The sequence below is a fragment of the Phascolarctos cinereus genome, unplaced genomic scaffold (assembly GCF_003287225.1).
Source record: "Phascolarctos cinereus isolate Bilbo 61053 unplaced genomic scaffold, phaCin_HiC Scaffold_726;HRSCAF=1367, whole genome shotgun sequence".
Taxonomy (NCBI): Eukaryota; Metazoa; Chordata; class Mammalia; order Diprotodontia; family Phascolarctidae; genus Phascolarctos; species Phascolarctos cinereus.
The window spans coordinates 2,607,703-2,635,226 of record NW_027556098.1 but is presented as its reverse complement, the minus strand read 5'-3'; the positions used below and the strand labels follow the sequence as shown (position 1 = coordinate 2,635,226).

At 38.6% G+C, this 27,524-nt stretch overlaps 1 protein-coding gene across 8 annotated transcripts in view; it reads left to right on the top strand.

Annotated features, from left to right (window-relative positions):
* Positions 1-9,313, top strand: part of REPS2 (RALBP1 associated Eps domain containing 2) — a 352,146-nt gene extending 342,833 nt beyond the window's left edge. For 7 of the 8 annotated variants that reach the window (XM_078146089.1, XM_078146082.1, XM_078146088.1 and 4 more), the window contains one exon: positions 8,303-9,313. In XM_078146089.1, coding sequence (XP_078002215.1) covers positions 8,303-8,371 — 69 coding nt within the window. In that variant the 3' untranslated portion in view covers positions 8,372-9,313. Of the gene's footprint in view, positions 1-8,113; positions 8,167-8,302 lie in introns of all 8 variants that reach the window. The other variant, XM_078146083.1, reaches the window with a different exon arrangement.
* The last annotated feature ends 18,211 nt before the right edge of the window (positions 9,314-27,524 follow it).

Sequence of the window (27,524 nt, the reverse complement as noted above, 5' to 3'; positions counted from 1 at the left end):
GTTTTCCCCTACATTTTTTTGTGGGCCGCCTGAAATCCTTTGGCATGCCTGCCATGGGCAGAAGTTGTGCAAGCCTGCTTTAAAGATTCTAACCAGGGGCAGCTCCTGCCTTGGAGTCAGGAGGACCTGAGTTCAAATATGGCCTCAGACACTTGAAACTTACTAGCTGCATGACCCTGGGCAAGTCACTTAACCCTGATTGCCTCACCAAAAAAAAAAAAGTTTCTAACCAGTGCTACTACCTAGCTGGATGTGAATGCTTACTGTGTTCTACACATGCTAGCTTTGCTTGTACATTTTATGTATGTATGTATGTATGTATGTATGTATGTATGTATGTATGTATATGTATCCATGTATATATGAACCTATATACAAGATATAAATATATTGCATAAATATATGTCTATAGCCACTATATATACAAATATGTATCATATTTATATATATACACACATATATATATATATATATGTATGTATTTATGTATGTATAGGGGTGTGTATGAGATAGTTTACGTAGTTGATATGGGATAGTTTATATAACATGTATATATATAGATATATAGATATATACACATACATACAATACATATGATACGTACATTCAATATATGATAAATATGCACATGTATAATACATAAATTGTTATGTACGCACCCACCTACTATACATATGTGTGTTATATGTGTGTATGTGGTACAAGTGATGTTTATGTAGTGTACATATATACACACGTAATACCCATATATATGTGTGTATATACATACATATGTGTGCATGAATATATGTGTGCCTACACACATATATATTTCACAGGTTAAGAACACCTAAAGTAGATGATCTCAAGGGTTCCTTCTAGTTCTGATTAAGTATAATTCTCTGACTTCCATGAATGTCCTTTCTCTCCTTTTCTTCTTCCTTTCTGAATTCTAACCATCCTTCAAAATTTAATTCCAGTCTCAGATCCAGCTCACTAGTATATAAAAGGCAACCTAATGTGTCAGTCAATAAATGTTTGTTAAAGTGCCTAGTATGTGCCAGGCATTGTACTAAGCATTAGTGGAAAGAATGTTGAACCTGGAAGTCAGAGGACCTGGACCCTAATTCCAGCTCCAATGTTGGACTTATTAACTGTATGATCATGGGCAAGTTTGTGTGTGTGTCTGTGTGTATACGTTTGTGTACATATTCACTGGCCTGGACCATGAAACAAAATATATAAAAGTACATTAGCTAGGAAATGGTTAAATTTTTCAATTAATACCAACAGAATTAGCAAATTCAGCCAGTTCTTTTATTCATGTACACATTTGATATGGTATATATTTATATTTAATATATTATACATATAGAACACACTTATTCTATATGTATAATATATTTGTTTTCAGTTCCCTTATCTGCAAAATGGAGGTAATAATAACACATATCTGCTGGGGTTGTTTAGAGGATCAAATGAGTAATAATTGCAAAACACTTAGCACAGTGCCCAGCAAATAGTAAACACTATATAAATATTAGCTATTATTATTGCTAGGTTTTTTTTTAGGCAATTGGGTTTAAGTGACTTGCCCAGGGTCACACAGCTAGTAAGTGTCAAGTGTTTGGTCTGAGGCTGGATTTGAACTCAGGTCCTCCTGACTTCAGGGCTGGTGCTCTATCCGCTGTGCCACCTAGCTCCCCCTCTATTTGTCATTCTTAATAGTACTCTGTAACTTGAATTTTATTCCCCCCAACTGCTGGGCATGCGGGTTTTAAACAAGACATTTTAGAGAAGTCCCCACTAAATTCCCAGACAGGGCATTCTGAACTCTACCCAGAGCTCATGGTGTTGTGTCTAAGGCATTGGATTTGGAGTTAGAATGGCCTGGGTTTGAATGCTACCTCAGATGTGTATTATTTATATGACCTTGGTTGAGCCACAAATCTCTCTGTTTCTTCAGTTCTAAAATAGGGATTGGACTCTCTGATCTCTAAACCTAGGATCCCATGATCCTTTCCTCATGTCTTTATATACATAACACCAGTGAGGCTTTATATACATGACACACTGAGAGCAAACAGGGATGCTTCTTATTTGTAGAAGGAAGAAGGAAGGCAATGAGCATTCATTAAACACCAACTGCATGCTGGCACTGAGTTAAGTGCTTTACAATTATTGTCTCATTTGATTCTCACAACACCCTGGGAGGCAGGCGGCTATCATTGCCCTCATTCTACAGATGATGAAATTGAGGTAGACAGAGGTTAAGTGACTTGCCCAGGTCACATAGCTAGTTAAGTGTCTGAGGCTGGATTTGAATTCAGGTCTTCCTGACTTCAAACCCAGTGCTTTATCCACTACATCATGGAATCATAATTAGCAATATAATAATAAATAAGAATAGCTACTATTTATAAACTACTCTAAGGTCTGCAAATTACTTTATATTTGTTATCTAATTTGATCCTCTCAGTGATCCTGAGAGGTTGGGAGTTATTATTATCCTTATTTTGCAGAGAAGTTAAGTGACTTGCTCAGGATCACATAGCTAATTAGGTATATGAGGCAAGATTTGAATGTGAGTCTTTCTTATTCTGTATGTATAATATAAAATAAAGTAGGCAGTCCAGAGCTACCTACTTCTTATTGCTTCTCTTCCAGGATTCTCAGGGATGAGTCATTCCTGTTTGGAGACCTGCCTTTCATTTTCCCACGTCTGACTGACCACATCGTGACTAGGTCAATCAGAAGTGGGAAAATGAAAGGCAGGACCCGGGACCTGGTCAGACCTAGGAAATGGGTCTGTTTTGGTCTAGGGTTATTGGGACCCAAGGTACAGGGTACAGGTCTGCCTTGAAAGAATTTGACCACTCAAGCCTTCCTTCTACTCAACTAGTGAGTTTATTGTAATACCCATAGAAATAGGCCAGACTCCTAATGAGTCTGTACTATTTGTGATGCCAATAGAGGCAGGCCAGATTTTAAGAATCTGAACATTTGGTGAGGAAAAGATGGATACTTTTTACAGAAAGATTGTGGGAAGATCTGGAGGAGATCTAGGAGTGGCAAGTAGCCTGGGGTGGTCCAGAGGTAACAGAGAAAGGGGTCTGGATGGGATTAAGGAGTGTCAAGTAAACTAATTAAGTAATCAGAGTGGGCTGGGGTGGGCCAGATGCCTCAGGTGACTGTCAGGTGCTGGGTTCCTGAAATTTATGGGAAAGTTCAGGGCCTTTTAGAGGTCCATCGTTAGCACCCCATCATTCCTCCCTCAAACAAATGGGAACCAAAAACTTTTGGGGCAAGGGGGCAAAAGTCTTGGCTTCTAAAACTGCTTCCTGCTGGCAAAGGGTGTAGAGCTGTCCCTGCCACAAGGGGGTTCCAGGGAGGAGGTTGACTGGAACCAAGCACAGGCTGCATCCAGGGGATGGTGGGTGGATATGAGCTGGCACCTGCTGTTTGCTACCAACGGTAGGTGAATGGCTCATAGTCTAGAAGACAAAAATCTGACAAGCAAGTCTGACAAGTGAGTTCAATATGTAGGGCCCAAATATAGAGAGAAGTAAAAGCGATGTCAGAATGGGGGGAAATAAAGAAACAAAGCAAGAGCCCCATTAGAATTGTACAGGGTTATCTGATCGTATTAATTTTCTCAAAATTCCCGCTCTCTAATTCCTTTAGGAGGATCAGATGATATTGAGAAGTAACAATGCTTTTGTAGGTAGAAGTTTTCTACCCTGGGGTTCAGATGTTACACAAATGAGTTTGCTAGAGGCTGACTTTTGCTCCAATTATAACAAAAGACTTGGGAGGATACTTAAGTAAGGGCTAGGTCAATTAGTTTACCTCCCTCTAAGAAAACTGATTGAACTGAAATTCTCTTCTCCAAACCACACTGAAGATACTTCTGATGTAATTGCAGTATTTTGGGAGATAGAATGACTACACATTCGGGTCAAAACAGCAAAATCTCACACACTTGCATTGTGCTTATATCTTTTACTGACCACTTGCCCTGATTATAGAAATTTTCTGTAAAATGGTAAAGCAGGGACAAAATTTATACCAAGGGTGATAAGATAAAACATCCTTAGAATTCAGATAATTCAGTTTTCCAACTATTCAGTATCAATTCCACCTCATAGCCAGACTCAGGAATAGCCAGGTGGGTAACGTTCCTTTTCAAAGGACCACATTAGGGAAACTGATCCAAGAGCATCCCATCTTAGACTGAGGCTAAAATTGTCCTCTCAGTTTTTCCCAGATGCAGACCTCCACCTTATCATTCTGTCTGAGTAGCTTGTGGCATTTCTCTCAGATATTATTAATCTCAGGAATATTGACTATTGATTATGGATGGATTATTATGATCCATCAGACAGCTCAAAATAAAATAAATTACAGTCCCATGAACTTTTACCTCAAATAGCAAGTTTCGCTAATCACAGCTTAGGGAAAATTTACCAGGATTTACATTTGTCCTGGTGTAAAAGCCAATTGTTAAAGACCATTTCTATATACTTGCAAATTCTTGGCAAGCCAAGCTCATTGTTTAGGAACTCCATAACCCAGACAAGTTCTTTGGCAGGTTTACAAAATAAAGGGGAATTGACAGGGACTGCAGAGAAGTGCCTTCCTATCTGCTTCATCCACCCTTAAAGCTGCCGTGGGCTGTGCCTTTTGACTAGTCCTGAGGACTGCTCTGAATGGGCAGAACCAATCTGGATGAGGCTTTCACCTCATCTCCTGTCTCACACACACACACACACACACACACACACACACACACACACACACATACACACACACACACAGTAATTAATTAACAGTTTTAGGTTTTAGCATTAAAATGATAACCAACAATCTTACAATTTTCATAAGTGATAGCCAAATTATTTTAGCTGTAACACAAATAATAAACTTCAGATGACATCAGTTGCACTTCCAAATCACTTCACATAGAAAATTGGCATCTCATTATTAACATGTTAAAACTACAACTTTTAAAAGAGTGGGCTTACCCAAGTTCAGAGGCTGGCTGGCTTCTTACCTCGAGCTGTCTTGACCCATGGATACATTGAACCTGGGTGATACTTCCAGATTTTCTAGGTGGGATACAGGGTGCCCAAGGGCCAGGGATGTTCCCAGTGGGGCCCCTATAGCTGCTGTCCCTTCCCCCTCCCTCCTTTCACCGAGTGGGGGAGGGTGAATTCAAAGGTGGGGGAGAGTGACTCAAATTCCCTATCATTCTCCAACACTCTCTTCTCTTAGTCTGATCTGGGATGAGAGGGGTTAACAGAAAAAACCAGGACTGTTTGCAATCCCTGAACTGAGATACCCTCTTTACTCAAGGGAAGGGAGTGGGGGAAGAGAGTGACCAGGGTTGTAAGGAGATGTTTCAAAAATGCCTTAATTATCAATCACAAAACCTCCAGAATCTGCTAAGATGTTTTTAGCTGTTCTAATTTTTCTCTGTAGCCTTAGCCTGGTCACAGCTGGGACTATAGGAAGAAGAATTTTAAGAATCTTTTTTGAACTTTTACAATTTTTATTGGTCCTCTAGATCATATTGAGGCTAGGCACAAAGCTTTCCTTTTCAGTGTCTTGGAGACCAAGTTTTTCTACTTCTAAGCTAGGGGTAAATCTTGGTGAAGTCCCTCTGAGTCTGCCTTCGAGGATCCCGTGGCCATGAGGCCAAAAGACAAGGAGGATCCTGCAGGCAAGTATGTGAGGATGGGGAGTCCCTTCATGAAGGAGAATCCCAGGGTGTAGAGGGAAGTAAGCCTCAGGAAACCAAAAAGCGCCTGCAGTTTTCCTAATTCCCTAGCGTCCTAGAGAATTAAGAGAATTGAGCATACGCTTCCAGACAGAGTGTCCATCCCCCGTGTAGCAGAAGGTGTGCCCAGATCCATGGCCTCAAACCAAACCATTAGACCAAGAGCCTGAGAGTATCAGACCTGAAAACTCCTCCAAGCCTTCCTAGGTGCTTGGAGAATGACCCCGACTGCAGAGAGAAAGGGGTAAGAGAGATGGGAGGCTTACATACCTTCCATTCTTGGCTAGAGAAGGGTTTGAGGGAGTCAGGCAATTCCTGGTAACAGGGAACCAAACTATGTTTCCTGTCTAGGGGTGCTGGGAACCCTAAAATACAAGGGTACGGGGTGCGGGTCTGCCTTGAAAGAATTCTACCACTCAAGCCTTCTTTCAGTCCAAGTATCGAGTTTATTGTAACACCAGTAGAAGCAGGCCAGATTCTAGTGAGTCTGTACTATTTGTGACACCAATACAAGTGGACCAGATTTTAAGAATCTGAGCATTTGATGAGGTTAAAATGGATATTTTTATATAGAAAGGACGATCTGGATGGAATCTAGGAGTGGCAAGTAAGCTAAGTAATCAAGGTGGGCTGGGGTGGTCCAGATGCCTCAAGCAACTGCCAAAGACTGGGTTCAGGTGCTGGGTTCCTGAAATTTGTTGGAAAGTTCAGGACCCTTTAGGGGTCCATCATTAGCACCCCATCAGGTCTGCAGATTAAAGGGGAATGATAGTTGGAATACATTGAAGGTGTTAGGAATTTCATTCAGTCTATGTCCCTGAATAACATGAACTATACTTAACGGCTTTTACTCAGCATAATTTTGTACTGACCTTCTTCCACACTGTGATAATATTTCATTCTGAACCTGAATCTTCCCCGTGGGATTGGACAGTATCTACTGCTGAAAAAAGCCAGAGAGGGCAGAGAGAAATTCAGGACACGGCTTGTTCTTAGGAGAAAAATTTATCCCTCCTTTTACCCTAGGGTGGTGGCAGCAAAGAATTTAACTGAATCGTAGTTTCAATTCAACTAATATTTATTAAGTACCTACTGTTGTATTGTGAATTGTGCATTGTGCTAGGTGCTAGAAGAGATATGAAAGACTGATTAGCTGTAGTCCCTTCCCTTATGAAACTTAGTCTAGTAGGGAATATACAATCATAAATTTAGAGCTGCAAGGGATCTTAGAGGCCATTGATGCCAAACCCCTTAGTTTATAGATGAGGAAACTGAGGCTCAGAAAAGTTTTGATGGCCAAGATCACACAGCTAGCAAATGTCTGAGGCAGGATTTAAACTTAAGTCTGTTCTTTATCCACTATGCCACCTAGTTATCTCATGAATTGTCCCCAAATAATTGTGGTACAAATCAATATGTCATATAAGGTAGTATATCATAAAGGACATGAAAACAGAGTACTGTGTGAGGTCTAAATGGTAGGAAAGAGCTATGTTAGTTCAGCTATGACTCTCACTTAGGAATCCGGTTGAGGTAATAAGATCTGAATACCCTTTCATACTTCTTAGGAGGGTACAAAGGATTTTCTTTAGTGATATCCTCTTTTTAAAATGTATTTTTGCGTACTTATGTATATCTTGTCTCCTCCAATAGGATGTAAGCTCCTTGAGAGCAGGGAATATTTTTCTTTCTATCCTTCCTTCCTTCCTTCCTTCCTTCCTTCCTTCCTTCCTTCCTTCCTTCCTTCCTTCCTTCCTTCCTTCCTTCCTTCTTTCCATCTCTCTTTCTCTCTCTCTCTCTCTCTCTCTCTCTTCTCTCTCTCTCTCTCTCTCTCTCTCTTCCTTTTGTCTTTATATCCTTAGAACCTAGTACAGTGCTTGGCAGAGAATAAAAAATTATAAGAGCTAGCATTTGTATAACACTTTAAGGTTTGCAAAATGCTTTACAAATTGGCTGGAGTACACAGCTTTACAAATATATCTTTTCATCCTAATAACATGTCTTTATTTTATAGATGAGGAAACTGAGGCAGATAGTAGTTAAGTGACTTGCCCCAGATCAGCCATCTAGTAAGTGTCTGAGCCTGGATTTGGGAGGAAAAAAATATCCTTTTTACCCTTCAGTGGTGGCAGCAAAGAATTCAACTAAATTTTGATTTCAGTTCAACTAACATTTATTAAGTACCTACTGTGTACAGTGCATTGTGCTAGATGCTAGAGGAGGTACTAAAAAAATTAGATTAGCCACAGTCCCTTGCCTCATGGAACTTAGTCTAGTAGGGTGATATAGATCATAGAACTCCAGATCCAGCACTCCATCCATTCTTACTGCCTAATTGTAAATGTTTGCTGATAGATGGATTTCTTCACCATCACTGACTCTATTGCTTCCTAATCTGCGCATTTGAAGTAAGTATGAAATATGCTTATATTTTCCTAGAAATATGTATTTTTCACACTAGGTGTAGGAGCAGGGATAAACCCTTAGCTAGAAATATTCTCTTTATAACCTTTTGTTTGTTTCTTTTTGTTTTGGATGATTTAGGAAGTTCATCAAGAACGGATTGCTTTGGAAAACCAATTGGAACAACTTCGCCCAGTCACAGTCTTGTGATCTTTGGGTGGGAATGGGAGTAGCTGACCTCTGTGCTGAGGTCTTCCCTTCTCACTGCTGGAGCACATCTTATGGGAAGAGTGGAATGTGATGTGTTTCCTATTCCTCCCCCACCCTCCTGCCTCACTTGCCATCCCTATGTTTCTGTATGCAGGTGGAAAAGTACTCCAGCCAATGGTCAAACTTGAGATTGTGGCTAGAGAGTGGAATTTGTCTCATGTTGGTCCATTCCCAAATACTTCAGGGTCTTCAAAGATGGAATTTGTCACCAAAAATTAATCTAGTTCCCTAGCTCTTCAATAAATTTAGTGCATTATTTATTTAAAGAATTCCTGATTTGTATGGAATCTTGTTATTTGCTGTCAGGATGCTTGTTTTATATTTGCATTTATAATTCGTATGTACTAGTTTTGGTATCCTGGGTATGTGATTTCAATAGGCTTGTCTTAGGGCATAATATTATATGGCTAAGTAAATAAATCTAAGAGTAGCAACAAATTTAGACTGAAGCTGTGCCCACCACTCTCATTTGCCAAGAAATTGGTGATATAGCGAGTGCCATTTATATTTCATATCTATTTATAAATATATAATCCTTATTTTATATTGAAGCTCAGAGGCTCTCCGTGATTACACAGCACAAGATGAAAATAGAGATTTGATATGTATCTGGTTCATTTCATCAGGGTGGATAGTCAAACTAGATGGATTTTTTTATGATCTAATCTGATAAAAGGTAAATAAAGAGTTGCCAAATCTTCATTTCTGTTCCATATAGATGCAGCATGTATAAAAGTACAAGTTTAAAAATCTAAAGAAAGTCCAAGAGACGGTCTGGGCTGACAAATTCCTCTTTATAGTTCTTTGCTTAAGCTGCAGTACATACAGACTAGAAAAATGGTAGAAATGGTCAATACCAATACAATATGATCATTCCTGGAATGGAGTTGCTGTTTTCTTTGTGTCTGTGTGTTTGTTAACCTGGACTATATCACTGGGTTACACTGAATGGGCAGAAGGAATGGATGAAGGCCAAAGCTTACATCAAACACATCACTACATAGTAGTAGTAGAATGTGGGGGGCCATAAGAGTATAATTAAATTCAATTTAGCCAGACAAGACCATTTGTACTATACACAGATGATATATGTCGTTTGTTCATTTCTGACTCTTCGTCACTGTATTTAGGATTTTCTTGGCAAAGGTACTGGAGTGGTTTGCCATTTCCTTCTCTAGTTTATTTTATTAATGAGGAGCTAAGGCAAACAGGGTTAAGTGACTTTCTCAGGGTTGCACAGCTAGTAAGTGTTTGAGGCCAGATTTGAACTCACCAAGTTGAGTCTTCCTGACTCCAGGCTTGGGATTCATATCCAATACACCGCTTACCTGTCCCAAGACTGTTGATACAAAATATTGAATTCCACTTGTAGAATTTTTAGCCCCACAGAAGTTCATATAGGCACTTTCTCCCCTGGATGTCAGCACCAGAGGAGTGCTTTGTCTCTACCTGGGACACGTGAAGTTTAAAAGCACTTAGAAAGGTGAACTAATTGGCTCCTTTCTTGCATAACTGCCCTGCTTCAAAATGGGCTATAGTTCAAGGTCAGGTCTAGCTGAATGCCACAGTGCTGCAAATAGCAGCACCTTATCATTGCTCTTTCTCTTCATGCTTAATGTACCCGACTTGGTTATCCCTAAGATGGATTGGGTATGTATGTATTTGTATGTATATTTGTGTGTTGTGAAGAGAGTGTAGAATTCTGTTGGAAATGGATTGCAGCATTTGGGTTTGAATCTTAAATATAAACATAATGAGGCACTTTGGGCAGAAGCAAATTTTTTTTAAGACTTTATTTGTCTGGAGCAGTCTCAGGCATGAGTTTTCCCATCATTGTCTTTGTGAGAGAATTTTTCCCCCCACTCAAATGAAATCCCAGAGTATTTGAGGAATTTTATTTGGTGAAATTTGAAGATTTTTATTTTTGTTAACTTTGAAAATGCTTTGAAAACCAGAGTCAGATATGGTGATACATGCTTGTAACCCCTGCTGCTGGGGAGGCTGAGGCTGGTGGATTGCTTGAGATTGAGCAAAGCTGGATTGGGTGACCACGCCAACCAATGGCAAGGAATGGAGAGCCACCAACCTGGCTGCCTAAGGAGGGGTAGGAGGGGTGAGTGAGAAAAGTGGAGCAGGTGAAAATTCCCTAGTGATCATTAATGAGAAAGGAGGACCTAGTCACACCTACACCCCCCCCATACATGCTTATACATATACTTGCATGCTCACACCCATGCAAAAAGGAAGAAAATTCCTAGATCTCTTCCGACTTCATTTTTTTTCTTCTCAATTCCTTACTCCTCTTCTCTAACCTTCCAACCTCTTCTCCTCCCTCCCTACTTGCCTCTACACCCACACATACTATTCAAAAAGTATGCTGACTCTTCTGACATTGAGTCTGTCAGGTCATATTTTAGGTAAACTGCTTTTTAAAAGTTTCCTTTAGCAATAGCAAATTTTAGGAATAATGGTTTCAGCCTAAACCTTTAAGATCTTGCTTGGTTTGTGCTGCACATAGAAGAAAGAGCCATGTTCATACTTTTATCATTGCAGTTTTCTAACATGTTCTGGATAGCATTTCATACTCCACTACTCATGCTATAAATAAATACATATATTAGAATGTTTTCATTTTTTAAAGCTTAAATGATTTTCTCATCATGATATAGGACCACTTAATAATCCAATGCTAGGAATGTATAACCTGGATTAGTTTCTTTTCTTTTTTTTTTTTTTGGTTTGTTTTTTTATTTTATTTTTTTCTTTTTCACATTGGACAATCAGAGCAATTGAAATATCATCAGTGTTTGAAATTATATCAAAGAGTGAAGTCATATTGACCCAGATTGTCTTGGCTTCACTTATTTATGACCCTAATTAATTAAATGTCTGAAGGTGATTTTTAAAAAAGAGCTATGATGTTTGTGGACTTGGCATTAGTTGGTATACCTCTTGTCCAAGGACTGATCTCACTAGATTCAGAAAGGTTGGCCATCCTATGATGACATTATTTTGGCCACTGTAGCTCACAAAGCCTGTCTACCAAGGCTTGGAAAGGTTGGGATCTGCATTGGTAAGGGGCATATTCACACTAAAGAAATCTTGTATCTTTAAAGTGAGCATTAAATGTCCTATTATCCAGTGTTACCTAGCCAGTCAGCATCTCTGTGTGTGTGTGTGTGTGTGTGTGTGTACACATCTATATTAAAAATCTTTATTTGAAGTGTGCATGCCCCTATAAGGTACATATATGCACATTTGTGTACAACTTTATTTTAGGATTCCTACCACCCATTTGTTTTTTCCTGTACCTTTTTACTTGCTTTATAATGAGAAATGAGACTAGAAAATACTGTAGCTACCATCATTGTATTAACATGCTATCATCATTAGTATGTTATCATTGGATTTTGGCTATAACATTTCTAGGGAGTAGAATTGAAGCAGATCTGTATTGCATACCATCCAAAGAGGCTAAATTATTAAAGTACCAAGAAACTCTTTGGCTAAGGTGGTTTTTCCATTTAGGTGAAAAATAGTCTCTAGTCTGTAGTCAGTAGTCTCTAAAATAGTGTTATAGAAGAAGGCTATTCTCACCTGGCTGATTTCTTGTCTTTGAGGGAATCTCCTCTGTCTGCACTTGTGTCATGTGACTGTTTCTGTTAGGGGAAGGGGCCTTGGTAGGAAGCATCATGACTGAAAAACTGTAGGCTTTTAACATATTATTTTCTTTTGTATATTTTAGTTGAGTAAAAAAGGTAATGTAATTTTGATTTGCCATGGTGAATTTAGTAATAGATCTGATACTTTTTATTGGACCTGTAAGTAATTTAATCAATATAGACAGTTCCTAGTGAGGAACTTCCTTTACTAATGCAGATGGGCATCTCCTCTGCAATTTAGAGTCTTAGAGGTTTGCTTTGGGTGCAGAGAGGTTGGGTCAGCCAGGAGGTATTAGAGGGGAAATTTGAACACTTACCTTCCTGGCTTCAAAGAAAAGTCTCTTTCTACTGTGTCACACTGCCTGTCATACTTGGTGTCTTTCAGAAGTCATAAAAAAGGCCGTTTGATTTTTCTTTGTTTGGTAACTTAAATAATGGGTCCATAATAATATTTAATAAAGATGTTAAATATAAAAGAAATGACATTTTAAGAAAGGTAAGATCCAGTGATGTTTTCTGTTTGTGACCAAGTTAGAAGAAAAAAAAGTCAAATTTCAAGGTGAAGAAAGTGATAGAATTAGATGTTCTTCTAAACAGAAGCTCTTTACTTTTTGAGAAGTAATAAATTACATTAGATGGCTGTTGCTCAATACAGACTCATCCTTCATTCTTCATGAGAGTAAAGTCTTCTTTAAGCTTCTGGAGAATCTATCATTATGATAAGAATTCTCTTCAGCAATTTGTGGCTTATTGGACCTAAAATGTAAAGTCTTAGCATTATTTTAAGGTGAGTAATCAAAAATATGGTTCTTTTGCTATTGATGATGACCTGCTTATAGCTTCAATCTCAGAAAAATCTGTTTGAATGGACTTATTTACTTTGGTTTATTTCCAAATGACATTGGCCTTTTCCCTACATTTCCTTCTTCCAAGTGACTCAGATGTAAGTATCTAGAATTAACATATGCATTGTTGTCACATAATTTGACTCTCACCAGATATGTTTATGAGGTCTTTTTCTAGCAAACCAAACAGTCTTGGCAAGTGAATGTACATAACTGCCTACTATGGGTGCAAATTAGATACTCAACAAAATATCTATGTTTAGGAAAGTGTGTGTGTGTGTGTGTGTGTGTGTGTGTGTGTGTGTGTGTGTGTGTGTTTGGGGGGGACATGACGTGTGGTTTCATTGGTTTTGGTAACACACACCCTCTACCAATGCAGAAGGACATTGACTCTGCCATTTAGAGTCTTTGAGAGTTTTCTGAGGCACTGAGCAGTTAAATAACTTACCTAAGGTCACACACCCAGCATGTCAGAGGAAAGACTTGAACTCAGGTCTTTCTGATTATAAATTCCCTGTACCCCCTTGTGTATATTACATGATGCACATACCTACCCTTATATACGTTGTTTGTATGAATACACAGACATACAAACATACACACATGATTTCCCAGAAGCTATTAAAGCTTAAAATGGCACGGAGTTTTGAGATACACACACACACACACACACACATATATACACATATATGTATGTATATATTCACACATGCGTATGCACGTGTATAAATATGTGAAAGAGTTACAGAAATTTGGCTATAGAAAGTTTTGGTCTAGTTACAAAGGACTTGGAATGCCTTCAACCCGTTGAAGAGTTTTGCTATTTTGTGCTTTGAAATTTCACCTGTAGCTTTTTTTTTTTAGCTGATTTCATTACTGTGGGATATTTTGGGAAAGATTGGGAAGGTTAATTTTTAACCTTAAGGACCAGATCACATCTGAATTGAGAAGTGTAGAACTGGAATTACTGGACTACAATGAAGAGACTTTGAGGTTCCTCAGTCATACTGCTGTATGATATACCCATATCACAAAGACAATGGCTTTTTACAGCTCTGCCTCACTTAAATCCAATTTACTCTCAAGTCAAGCTATCACCCGTGATGTCATTGGTCCTCTTTGAAAATGAAAGACAAACAACATCTCACTAGTTGGTATAGGGTGGAGCTCAGTAGAGGTTGTATTAAAGGAATAGGTAACAATAAACATCCCATTGCAGAGATATGGGTCATCTGAGTTTGAGAAGAGCAGCCGATAAAAGCCCTTACTGCAACCAGTTTAGGAAATAGACTTAACATTAAAAAAAAAAAACCTATTACTCTTAGCACAATTCAGGCACATTAAATGGATCAAAGGCAAGAAGACCTTTCTTTGGTCTTCGTAGACGTAAAAATTAGACATAAAATTAGATACTCTATTTTAACCTCTAAAGCAAACATGTCTATTTTTTCAAAAGTCATGCTTTAATAATAGTTCAAATGTATATAGCGCTTTAACAGTTTGTCAAAGCACTTTTCACACAACCCCCTTGAGATCAGAGTATTATTCCTGTTCCACAGATGAGGAGTCTGAGGCTCAGAGAGCCTAACTTAATCAAGATTACATGCAGCCAGTGAGCAAGAGAGTTAGGACTTGAATCCAGGTCCTCTAATCCAGGTTTCCCTATACTGCAGCTGCATCTGAATGTGATGAGTTTTAAAAAGGAAATGTATATATCTGATGCTTTTATTCCATTATCTTTCTGGATAATGAGTTAAGAAGTTGTGTTAACATTTTACTTAACCATCATCTCAATCACTTGGTATCACAATGGTATTGGAACATTGTTATCACTGACTTTATGATTAAATCTCTGAAGTTACTGTATATTTGTATTTTGACTTGTACATAGGGCCCACAGACTAACCTTACTGCCTCTTTTCACATTGATCAAAATATTTGTTTAGTATGTAGTTTATGCTATTGCACATATGACTTGGAAAATGTACGATACATTAAATTGGGGTGCTATGTTGAAATAAAAATGTACATTAACTTCAAAAAAACTCCTGTAATTTTCCTTTTTGTGTGCTGTTGTTTATATTTAATCTAAAGTGCCTTTAATGCAAGTAGTATATAAAAGGAGGCTCCACTAGATTGTAAGCTCTATGAGAGTAAGAACTATACTTTAAACTTAACTTCCTCTGGTGTCTTTTTTTTGGCAAGGCAGTTGGGGTTAAGTGACTTGCCTGGGATCACACAGCTAGTAAGCTTTGAACTCAGGTCCTCCTGGCTACAGGGCCAGTGCTCTATCCATTGTGCCACCCAGCTGCCCTTCCAGGGTCTTATCACATCTTCTGCACACAGTAGAAAATAAATGTTTGATGAATTGCATTTCTTGGTTGACTTGGATCTGGGGGTGGAGGGAGGGTCTGGTTTTGAATAGAAATACATTTTAATATTACCTAATTAGTACTATAATAAATTAAGGGAAATGGTTTTAAGCCTGTGAAAACTGGGCAAACGTGTTTTAGTGTTTGGTTTACCTGAGACTTGCAAGTCAAGAAAGGATCACTGTGGAATTTGCCATGTTTGTTTGGGACCTTATCATTGTCCTTGTTCAAAGATGGAACTACTCATGGTATTGGTGGATGGGTAAGGTCGGGGTGGGAGAAAGACACACGTGCCTTTCTACTATACATATTGTTATTTGGCCTGCAGAAGTAACACCTATAGGGTTTATTGATTGATAGCCATTGGTTGTTCTGCCCATTTTTTCATCGGAGGTTGGTTGATACCTACTTCTAATTGAACAAATCTGTTTTTAGGCTGTTGCTTACCAGGTTGGTCTGCCTGATGCTATGACCTCGTGATCATCCACATCATTTGCATTTGTACTGTGAATGATTTCTGGATCTGTACAGGGATTCATTTCTTCCCATTTGGCTTGACATTAGCCCCTTTCAGATATTTCGAGTCCATCAACACATATCTGTCAGACACATACTATATAGATCCAAGACTTTAGAGCATGGGCTAGGAGTGGGGAGGGATTCAAACGAAGATTAATATATGGCTCCCGCCTTCAAAGAATTTACAACCTAGTCTTTAATTGTAGAGCCATTAAGTGGATTTCCCAGCTTGATTGACTGCTTGTCAGGGTCACTGTAGCCGGGATTCCTGTATAAGTGAGTTGGGTGGGATGGTTTCTGAGGTCTCTTCTGTCTGCTTCTGATCAAGTTATAGAGCTGACATTCACAATTTCATATACTTCTAAGTTAAAGTCCTCAGGCCCTGAATGACGGTTTGGCGTTTGGTGATAATTTAAATTGAGAATTGGAAGTACCATACAGCTAATCTAATCCAACTCTTCTACTTTTTAAAAAAATAAGTAAACCAAGGTATAGTGACCTTAAATGACTTGTCCCAGGTGTTACCGGTAGGTAGAGGCAAATCTGAGACTAGAACTCTCTTGATTCTCAAGGCAGCTCTCGTTTTCACTGCCTTCCTGCAGAATTATTGAATGGTAGGTGTATGAACTACCCGTTGTTTCCACACCCTTTTGTTATGTCTTCATTTAGCATTTCTAGGCTTTAGTTCCCTCATCCATAAAACGAGGGTGTTGGTTTAAATCTTGAAAAATTTCCTCTGGGACTTACATTTTGTGATTCCATGACTGCATAAAATACTGTTTTGCTTGTCTCCTGATTTTTTCCCCTAGTACTAAAAAGGAAATGCACTATTGGGAAATGTAAATTAGGTGGGGTTTTTGTTTTTTTGTTTCTTTAGTATGAAGATGTGACAGAACTTGTTTTATTGTTCATATAACACATTCTCTGATATGTTGGACGGAAAGAGAGTCAAAACCCAGACCACAAGGGAATTATGCTAAATATAATAGACCAAGGTTGGAGAAGGAGAGGGAGGGAGAGAAGTTGTAAGAGATGACAAGATAGACTTTTTCCATCTGTAATTTCATGGTTCTTGGGCTGGTGTCCATATTGCACCAAATATGTTTATAATTTGGCCAAGATTGGATCATGTGGGTGGTGTTTCTTTTAAAGGATCACATACTTAAATCCATGCACATAGATTGCTTTTTCTCATAGGAATGGATTGAAATGGAAGTTGTGTTTTAAAATTAACCATAAAGTCCATAGACTTGGAGCTAGAATGGGCCTCAGGGACTATCTTATCAAACCCTCTAATTTTACAGCTGAGGAAACTGAGGCCCAGAGAAATGAAGTAATTTGTTCAAGGTCAAATAGGTAAGAAGGATCAGAGGACAGATATGAATGCAGATTAGAATGCGCTTCTAACTCAGACTAATCTGAAACACTCAAGACATTTATTGAATATGTTGAATAACATTCGAGGCTTCTTCGAACCAACAGAGGCAGGAAATGGTGTCCTCTAGGAACATTTCAGATGCCCTAAATGAAGCATTGATATCATTGGCCTTGGGATACCATCCCAAAATCCATCCACCCATCAGGGTAGTCAGACACCATCTTGTGAAATTAACACCTCCCCTCTCCCCTACCCCCAGTGAACTCTGAAATTTTCTTCTCTGACCATACCCTCCTTTCCCTTGTGCCTTTTCCACACCCTCTTCAGAACCTATTTATCACTTACTAGGACCTTCAGTTCCTTGATCCTTCCCTGTTCTCTTTGTCCATCTTCTTGGTTGTGGCTTCATTCCCTTCCTTTCCTTTTTGATGCCTGTTTCAGGAGAGGGCCTGGATCAAAGACTTCACATCCATCATAGATCCTGAGCTGTGTGTTGTCTTATACTTTCAAGGACTCCGAGGCTGAGAAACAAATACTTCCTTAATGTTTGGCGTGTGTCAAACATTGCCTTATCATCTTGGAATGAGCTGGTGTCAATTATGAGTTCAGGCTGGTCCAGTGAACCCTACCACCAGGTATTTACTGACCCAGATATCCAGCCAGAACTCCCTACTAGAGGAGACAAACCGTGGGAGCTACCACCTCCCACAACACTTTTCAGTCATGACGGGACCTAGGGCCCTGATCAGCTAATTCATCCTCCATGTTATGGCTACTGTCCTTGTGATTGAGCTGTTGAGACAAAATTCTTTTTCCATTATTGCTTCTCCCCATATTATCATTCCTGTCCATTTTAGCCCTATCCTTCAAGAAACCATATCCATCCTTCTTTGCCCAATATGCTTCCTGGAATTTCCACTCCATTGTTAGATTTCCCTTCATTCTCAATTTCTTCATCTCATATTCTTTCCATCTTCTGGCAATCATGGAAACTTGACTCTCCACAAAATACTACATGTCTGGTCACACTCTCTACTGCTATTTGAAGCTATATGCTTCTTTTGTGTCCTCTGATACCTTGCATGGGGAGAAGAAATCAGCCTATTGCTAAATTCCTATGACTGCTTCCAAAACCTCCCTCTTCCACCATCACTGGGCAACTTTACCTCCTATGAAGTTCATTCCATCCATCTATATCAACCATCCAGATTCTTTCTGTGAAACACTAGCCTGGAGACTCATTCTTCCCTCCCCCTTCCCTTTTTCAAGGCTGGGTCTCACTATCTTGCCTAGGCTGGAAGAACTCACTGGCCCAACCCAACTGTTGATTGGCAGAGAAACTTTTACCTGCTCTATTTACAACTTGGGCTGGTTTTCCACCTGATCCGCATTAGCCCTATTGTAGCTCAGAACTCCTAAACTCAAACAATTCACCAGCATCCGCCTGTTCTAGAATGAGAAGTTACAGGAATATGCCACCATGTCTGTCTTATTTGCCCTCATTTTATCTGTTTTTTTGTTTTTTGGCTAGGCAATGGGGTTAAGTGACTTGCCCAGGGTCACACAGCTAGTGTCAAGTGTCTGACCGGATTTGAACTCAAGTCCTCCTGACTCCAGGGCCAGTGCTCTATCCATTGTGCCACCTAGCTGCCCCCTCTCCTCATTTTAAAAAGAGCTTAGTACCTGGCTCATAGCTCTCTTCAACTCTATGGGTGCCCTGGTTGAAGACTTTAGTATATGTGATGATACCCCTTTGGCCAACGTGGCCTATCAGTTCACCAATATTCTCTACTCTAATGACCTACATCTTCACTCTTTAACGCTCACAGATAGTCACATTTTTAAATTTCGACACTATCCATAGCTATGCCAATGATATAATCTCAAACTCTAAATTTTCCTTTTTGATAAAAAAAACCCTATCCTTAACAAAATTCGTTTAGAAAAATGAAAGTCTAGAATATCAAAGGAAATGATGAAAAAAAAGTAGGGATGAAGGGGTAATAGCACTTCCAGACCTCAAACTATATTATGAAGCAGCTGTCATAAAAACCAGCTGGCGTTGGTTAAAGAATAGAGAGATCAATGGAGCAGACTAGACAAGGGAGAATCAGAAACAATAGAACTCAATAATCCAGTATTTGATAAAGTAGAAAATGTAAATTACTTGGGAAGAAAATCCTTATTTGATAAAAAATTGCTGGGGAAATTACAAAGCAATCAGGCAGAAATTAGGCGTAGACCAATACTTTATACCATATTTTATAATACGTTCCAAGTAGACATAAGACCTTAATATTAAAGAGCATATTATTAAAAAATTCGAAGAGAAACAGATTATATACCTCTTACAACTATGGGTAGGAGAAGTATTCTTAACCAAACAAGAGATAGAGACAATTTCAGAAGGTAAAAACTTTGATTACTTGCAACTGAAAAGTTTCTACATAGACAAAATGAATGGACCCTGGATAAGAAGGGTGGTCAAATGGGAAAAACAAACAAATAGACAAACTTCATATAAGATTTCTAGGGTTTGTTATCTAAGGCATATAAGCCACACACACACAAACACACACGCGAACTCTAAGAGAAATGCAAATCAAAACAATCCCAAGGTTTCACTTTACTCACTGAAAACTGGCAAAAATGATGAAAAATGGCAATGGCAATGGTCAGTGTTGGAGAAGTTGTGAAATGAAAGGTACCTTAATATATAGTTGGTGGATCTGTGAAATTATATGACCATTTTGAAAAGCAATTTGGAATTATGTAAATAAAGTAACTGAAATGTCCATACCCTTTGAACTAGAAATCCCGTTACTGGGCTTATATCCCAAGGAACCCATTGATAAGAAGAAGATCCCTATATACCCCCAAATTTTTATAGCAGCACTTTTTGTGATAGCTAAGAATTGAAAACAAATTGCCCATCAATTGGAGAATGGCTAAACAAATTGTGGTACATTAATGTAATGGAATATTACTGTGTTATAAGAAATGGGTGTGTGTGATGAATTCAGAGAAGCATAAAAAGACCTACAATGAGTGAAGAGTGAAGTAAGCAGAGACATAAAAATATGCATATTATGTAGTATGTAAATGGACAACAATGTAAATGAAAACAGCTACATACCAAAATAACAAAAGTAAATGTAACAAAATTATAAAGATCAATCAGGACTCAATTGAAGAGCTATGAGAAGGCATCCCAACCCACTCCTTCATAGAAGTGAATGGTCCATAAGTGTTACACATTGCACATGGTTTTTTTTTTTAATGTATTGATCAGTTAAGCTGATTTTTTCCCCTCTCTAAAAATCTACTGTTTGTTATATGGAATGGTTTTCTAGGAAGGGGAAGAGGAGGGAGAGAAGACTTGGGATACCTATGATCACATAAGAAACAGAAGATACCAATAAAAAACAGTTAAAAATAAAATAAAACTTATGCAAAAATTTAATCTTCATCTCTTCCTGTTTCTTCTTTCTTAAATGTAGTCTTCATCCTCACCATGCCTTCCAGTCTCTTTATCCCTTTCTGCTTTCCCATTATACCACCCCAACTAGAAAGTAGCTATTCTTTATGTCTCCACTTCTTCAAGTGAATTAGATTTGAGTGAAACAGATCTAGGTAAATTCATTGGTCTCACTCTCTCCTCCAGAGTCATTGAAGTCCAGTGGCAAGACAAAGATCAAGAGGACCTGAAATGGCCCCAGATGTGGTGAGTAACCTCGACCTTTCTAAATTAAGGTCTTTCCCAGGTCTTAGTTTGTCTGAGGCCACATCCATTCAATGACAAAGGTCTAGGTGTGATCAGAGAATTTGTAAGATGAGGCAAAGATTTAGGATGTAGAGATGCAAGAGATCATTCTTTTTTTTTAAGATCAAAGTTTTGATATTATCCTGGAATTCCCCCTTTTGCTATGATGGAGAAGGAGACAGAAATAGCCTAGGAATAAAGGCCCTGGCTTCCTCTGGGTTGGCGTGGATTTCATGAATGGATGCTTCTTCTAAAGAAAAAAGAAAAAAGGAGCCTTGATGTTACCATTGGCTTCCAATTTGAGGAGTTTCTAGTGAGACTTCTATTTTTCTGAGGTCATTCCGAAAAGACTATTATTTATTCCTTAGCTCATTGGGCAACATCATAAAAACTTCCTTTCTTGGCAAAAAAGGATATGAAGCACTGGCAAAATTAGTTTGGAGAGAGTTGCTGCAAAGACATTTTTGAATTGGGGCACAGGTCTGAGTCACTAGAGGAACCTAAGACCTTAAACGCCTTTGCTGCCCCACCCTGGGGGCTGCTGAGTTCCCTGTGTCTACAGTCCTAAGTATATTAAGCCTGTGGAACAACTTGAAGCCTGAGTTGTTTCTCATGACCTTCGAGGGGCACTGTAGCTGTGAATCCAATTCAAAACAATTGCTGGGCACCTACTTTCTATAAGGCTTTGTATTAGGTGATCACTTCTGATATTTTTAGTTTACCACAGAGACTGTAGAAAAATACACCTCAGACATAATCCCCCTTCTCTCCTTGAACCTCCTTCTGCTCTCTTCTTTGTACTATAATCCCCTTTTCTCATTTTGCAGATGAGGGAACAGAATCAGAGAGGTCAAAGAATTATAGATTTGGAGAGCCAAAAGGCACAGTTTCAAGACATTTAGTCCAGGGGTTCTTAACATGAGGTGCATGAAAAAAATTAACTATTATAACTATATTTGAAACATAGTTCTATTTCTTATTTTAGTTCATTTATATATTTACTTTTGTTTATATATTTATTTGTAAATATATTCCAAATATGACAAAACCAAATATAATTCATTTTATTTTGTAATTCTATGTATTTTATGTGTTTAAAAACATTACTCTGAGACAATGTTTGTGGGCTTTACCTGACTGCCGAAGGAGCCTGTGACACATAGATAAGGTTAAGAATTTAACCTCTGTCTGCCTAGTTCCTCCATCTGTAAAACAAGGCCTTGGAATCAGGAAGAACTGAGTTGAAATCTGACCTCACACACTAACTTGTATGATCTTTGGGCAGCTCACTTTACAGCTCTCAGTCTCAGTTTCCTCATCTGTAAAACAGGAATAATAATAGCACCTACCTCCCAGATTGTTGTGTGGATAAAATAAGATAATATTTTTAAAACGTTTTGCAAACCTTAAAGGTCTCTATAAATGCTAACTATTATTATCAAGTTCAACCCTCTAATTTTATAGGTGAGGAAACACAGGGAGGGCCACAAAAGGTAAATAACTTGGCCAAGGTCATCCAGGTAAAAAACATCAGGGGTGGGATTTGAACCAATGTTTAGAGACTTCCAAGTCAGCTGTTCTCTCCAGTGGGTCCTTCCTACCCAGAGGGTCAGGAAGAAATGAGGGTAGAACTGCCTCCCTATTTCTCTTTCACAAGAAAAAATAACCTTCTTAACTCTCCAGAAGCTGTTTGGGGTGGTGAGGGCTAGGAGAGGGTAGGTGGGAGGCAGGTGAGGAGAGACTCTTGTAAGAAGATACTCCTTTGTCAGTTTGTAGTTTCTGAGTAGGAAAGACCTTAGCTTAAAAAAGCTAAGATCTCCCACTGCATCTGGGGCTGTCCCCAGTTGTCCTGATCTATATCTTGCCACTGGACGCAGATGGCTCTCGAAAAAAGAGTGAGGCTGGTGACTTTGCACAGCCCTCCCTCACTTAAATCCAATTCACTTGCAAGTCAAGATGTCACCTTCCTGATGTCATTGGTCCTCTTCAAGAAGGAAGGACAAACAACAACAGTTTCTGAGGAAGTTACAATTGTTTTCGGTTCCAGCCAGAAACTCTAAGGGTCTTCCTCTCCCAGACAGCTATCTTTGTAATGGTAAATTGAACCATTTTTTGTCTCAGTCTTACCTAGCCCTTGGTCATTGAATGGGTGTAGCCTCAAATAAACTGAGACCTGGGAAAGACCTTATTTTAGAAAGGCCAAGGTCATCTTCTGCATCTTGGGCCATCACCAGTTGTTTTGACTTTTGTCTTGCAACTGGACATTGATGACTGGAGGAGAGAGTGAGGCTGAGTATTTTGTGCAGCTCTGCCTCATTAAATCCTATTCATTCTCAAGTCAAGACATCACCTTGTGATGTCATTGGTCCTCTTCGAGAATGAAGGACAGACAGCAACAATAACAACAACATAGGTTTATTTCTGTAGATCCTTATGGGATGTGAGAGAGAATGAGGGAAGACTCACAATAATGTCTAATGAATTTTAAATCAATTGGAATGAGTCCTGGACTAAAAATGCTGAGATTTATTCCTCTGAAGAACATGTTCTGGGCTATGAAATATCAAGGATATTAATGGACTACTTCCAGACCATTATATAAATGCTTAGGATTTATACAGAATGTACCTAAATTGTCTACATCACTGACTTGGCCTTTAGTTATATGATATAGCCTATAAGGATTAGGTTTGGCTCTCAGAAGTCTGAATCTGCTTATTTTTATAGCAGCCAAGAAAGGCCAAAAGGCTAATTATCCCAAGTTGCTAATGAGCAGTTTTTACAGAAGCTGTAGTATTTTAAAATTATTGCTGGGATTATTTAGAACTCTTACTCAAAATTTTAGGAAGCCTGAGTCCTCTGGGAAATATGGATGTATTTAAGGAGAAATGAATAATGGAAAATAAGGTTTAGTGTCCTTAGCATCAGGAATTGGATTCAAGTCTGGCCTCTGACTTATATTGGCTGTGTGATCTTTTGGGCAGCTCACAGACCCATCTTCTGGCAAATCATCAACTACCATAAACATTAGCTGATATAAGTAAGCCTTTAACAGGGCATCTCTACACCAGTCAGCTGGCTTTGAATCTGGCCTCTTTGGACTCAGTTAGCATTGACTTAGCAGTTCCCTCTTTTGCTCTTATATTTCTTTGTGGGAATTTGTATTTCTGATGGTGGTCTCTTTTATAATCCTATCTATTGGCTTGCAAACAAACTACTGTGGGCTGTGACCAGTGTCTTCTTGCAAACAAACTACTATGGGCTGTGACCAGTCACACATACCAGTGTGTAAGGAGAAATTAGTCAAGGCAGGACTTTGTTAAAAATCTGTGCTTTTTGTGGTTTATATATTAAATGAGATTTCCTACATTTCCAATCTTGTTAATTTGGTTTATATAGCTACATTGCCTGCCATTTGAGACTGATTTGGTTCTTGGATATGCAATACTCTTGATTATTGAAGGACTGATTTTATTACTCTGAAATGGACTCCATTCTGTTTTTCAGCTGTAGAAACATTTCTCAATTTTGTCCAGAAGCCACAAGACTCAGTGGTGATTGGTGTCAGAGCAGGGTTGCCTGGTCCACTGCTGAGAGGCAGTATGGTATAATGGAAAGAAGATTGGAGTTGGCGGCAGAAAAGACCCAGATTTGAATCCTGGTTCTGATATTCAGTAGTTCTGCAACCTTGGACAATCTCTTTGAGCCACGGGTTTTTCTTTGTCAAATGGGAACAATAATAATTTTAATACCTACACAAAAGTGTTGTAAGGAAAGAAGACTTGGATGTCCACCAGTGACCTCCAGCTTTAGGGTTTTCTAGTGAGGCTTCTGTTCTTTCTTGTGTCATTCCTCAAGGGTGATTATTTATTCCTTAGCTCATTGGGCAGCTCCTTGGCAAAGAAAAGTGTCTCCAGTTTTTTTGCCACCACAGAAAGAGCTACTGTAGATATTTTTGTGTATATATAGGACCTTTTCCTCTTTCTTTGATATCTTTGGGGTATAAGCTTAGAAGGGATATAACTGGGTCAAAGGTCATACACTGTTTAATTACTTTTTGGGCATAATTCTAAATTACTTTGCGGGGTGGTTTTACTCTTTCACATCTCCACCAACACAATATCAATGTGCCTGTTTTCCCATATCTCCTCCAATATTTGCCATTCTCTTCTTTTCGTCATATTTGCCAATTTGATGAATGTGAAGTGTGACTTCAGAATTACTTCAGTTTGTACTTTTCTAATCATTAGTGATTTGGTGCACTTTTTAATGTGACTGTAAATTTTAGATTTCTGGAAACAAGGAGATGCCTGCAACTGATGTCTGACTGAGTGAATTATGATATATAAATATATGGAATACCATTAGGCTTAAAGAAAGGAGGAAATAATGATTTCATAGAGATACAGAAAGACTTGTATGAGCTTATATAGAATGAAATGAGCAAAATTAGAACAACTTATGCTCTATATAACATCAATATTATAAAAGCAAAAACTTTGAAGACATATGAACTGATGAAAAACGAAATAAGCAAAACCAGGAGAACAGCTTATACAATAACAACAACATTGTGGAAAAAAAAAACACCTTGAATGATTCCAGAGGACCAGCAATCAAGCATGCTATCCACCTGCTGACAGGTGATGGACTTAATGTATAACAACAAAAGTTTTTGGACATGGCCAATGACAAATTTGCTTGACTATGCAAATTTGTTAAAAGATTTTTTTTCTTTTTCCTTTTCTTTTTTAAATTGGATGGGTGGGGATGGGAGGAAGAGAAAATAGATCTGCTAATTAAAAAATAATATTTAATTTAAAAAGAAACTTAAAGTGCCATAGCAACATGAATGATCATCCTACCAATTTGGGTTTGATGTAAAAGTGAATCTAACCCCTTGCTTTCAGCTCCTGATTTTCAGTAAAGTTTCTAGCAGCAAGTGGTGTTTGAGGTTGATGTAGGATCTTTAAGTAAGAATCCTTTGGTCCTTGGGACTTGTATAACGTAGTCTCCTTAAAGAAGGAGGAGAGAATGACTTCACTGTTCCATTGGAAAGTGCCCAGTGTGTCTTCAAGGATGCCTCACATACCAGGCAAAACAATCTTGCCACTGATGACTTCAGAGGCATGTAAAAGTCCAAGTGGAGAAGTGCTGCTCTTTCACCAGCATCAGCCCTAGCCTCCCTGCCATCCCATAGACTGTCCACACAACACCAAAGCAGCTGGATAAAACATTGAGATATTTCTAAATAGTCATATGATTTACTCTATTTTACTTTCTGTCTGGATAGAAAAGGTGGGGCATTATTGCCACAGAAGAGGTTTTGGTTTTTTTGTTTTTTTACTTTTTCGGATCATGGACCCTTTTGAAAAACTGCTGAAGCGCCTTCTCAAAATAATGTTTTTAAACGAAAAGAAGAAGCATTCTTAAATGCCTACTATGTGCCAGGCATAGTGCTAACCACTTTATAAATATTATCCCCTTTGATTCTAACAACACCCCTGGGAGGTAAGTGCTATTATCTTCATTTTATAGATAAGGTAACTGAGGCAGGAAGAGGTTGAGTAACTTGCCCAGGGTTTCACAGCTAGGAAGTGTCTGAGGTCATATTTGAACACAGGTCTTCCTGTCTCTGGACTAATGGTACTAAATAAAATGCACAGGATTACAAAGAAAGCCAATTATATTGAAATAAAGTTACTAAAATATTTTTAAAAGTCCATGAACCCCAAGTTGAGAAGCCCTGCCCTAGGATGTGCCACACCTCATGACCTCCATCTCTTCTGTGGCTGGAGATGTACTTTGGCAGGGGTTATCATTTCTAGAGATATTTTGTTGTAGTTCCAACTAAAACCCCACCTTCAGGAAACCTTCCCTAACAGCTCTTAATTCCAGTGTTTTCCCCCTCTTAATTATTTCCTATTTATCCTGTCTACAGCTTGCTTTGTATATATTTGTTTATATGTTGTCTCCATTAGATTGCAAGCTCTTTGAGGGCAGGGACTGTATTTTGCCTCTTTTTGTAACCCCAGCACTTAGCACAATGCCTCATATAGTATAGTGTGTTTAATAAATAGTAATTATAGTATAGGTATAGGTGCACAGGTATTTAATAAATATTTATTGAATTGAATCAAATAGGTATCCTTATTTATGTCTCTTTCAGTGGCTAGGCTGTTGTGTTACCACAGATTGTTTACTCTCATTGTCTTCAACTTGTGGGCTCAGCAACCCCCTCATTAGATTAAATAATTGCCCAAAATAGCTACAGCTTTGTGCAAATAAACTCCCCTTCCTTATTTCTTCTCTGAATCTCAGATATAACATGAAAACAAACAAATGAGAAATCTCCAAAACAAACCCCCTGGGAGTGAAGGGTTTCTGAACATTCCCATAAATACGCATTGGATTTAGCCAGAGAGGGGACTGAGTTAAGTGGTTAACTGATCATTGACTAAACAAGGGAATTTCTGCCTGATCTACCTCTGGAGCAGTAGAGGTAACTCTGGAAATCCATCCAAACCAGGGTGGAGGAGTTGGAGAATCAAGTT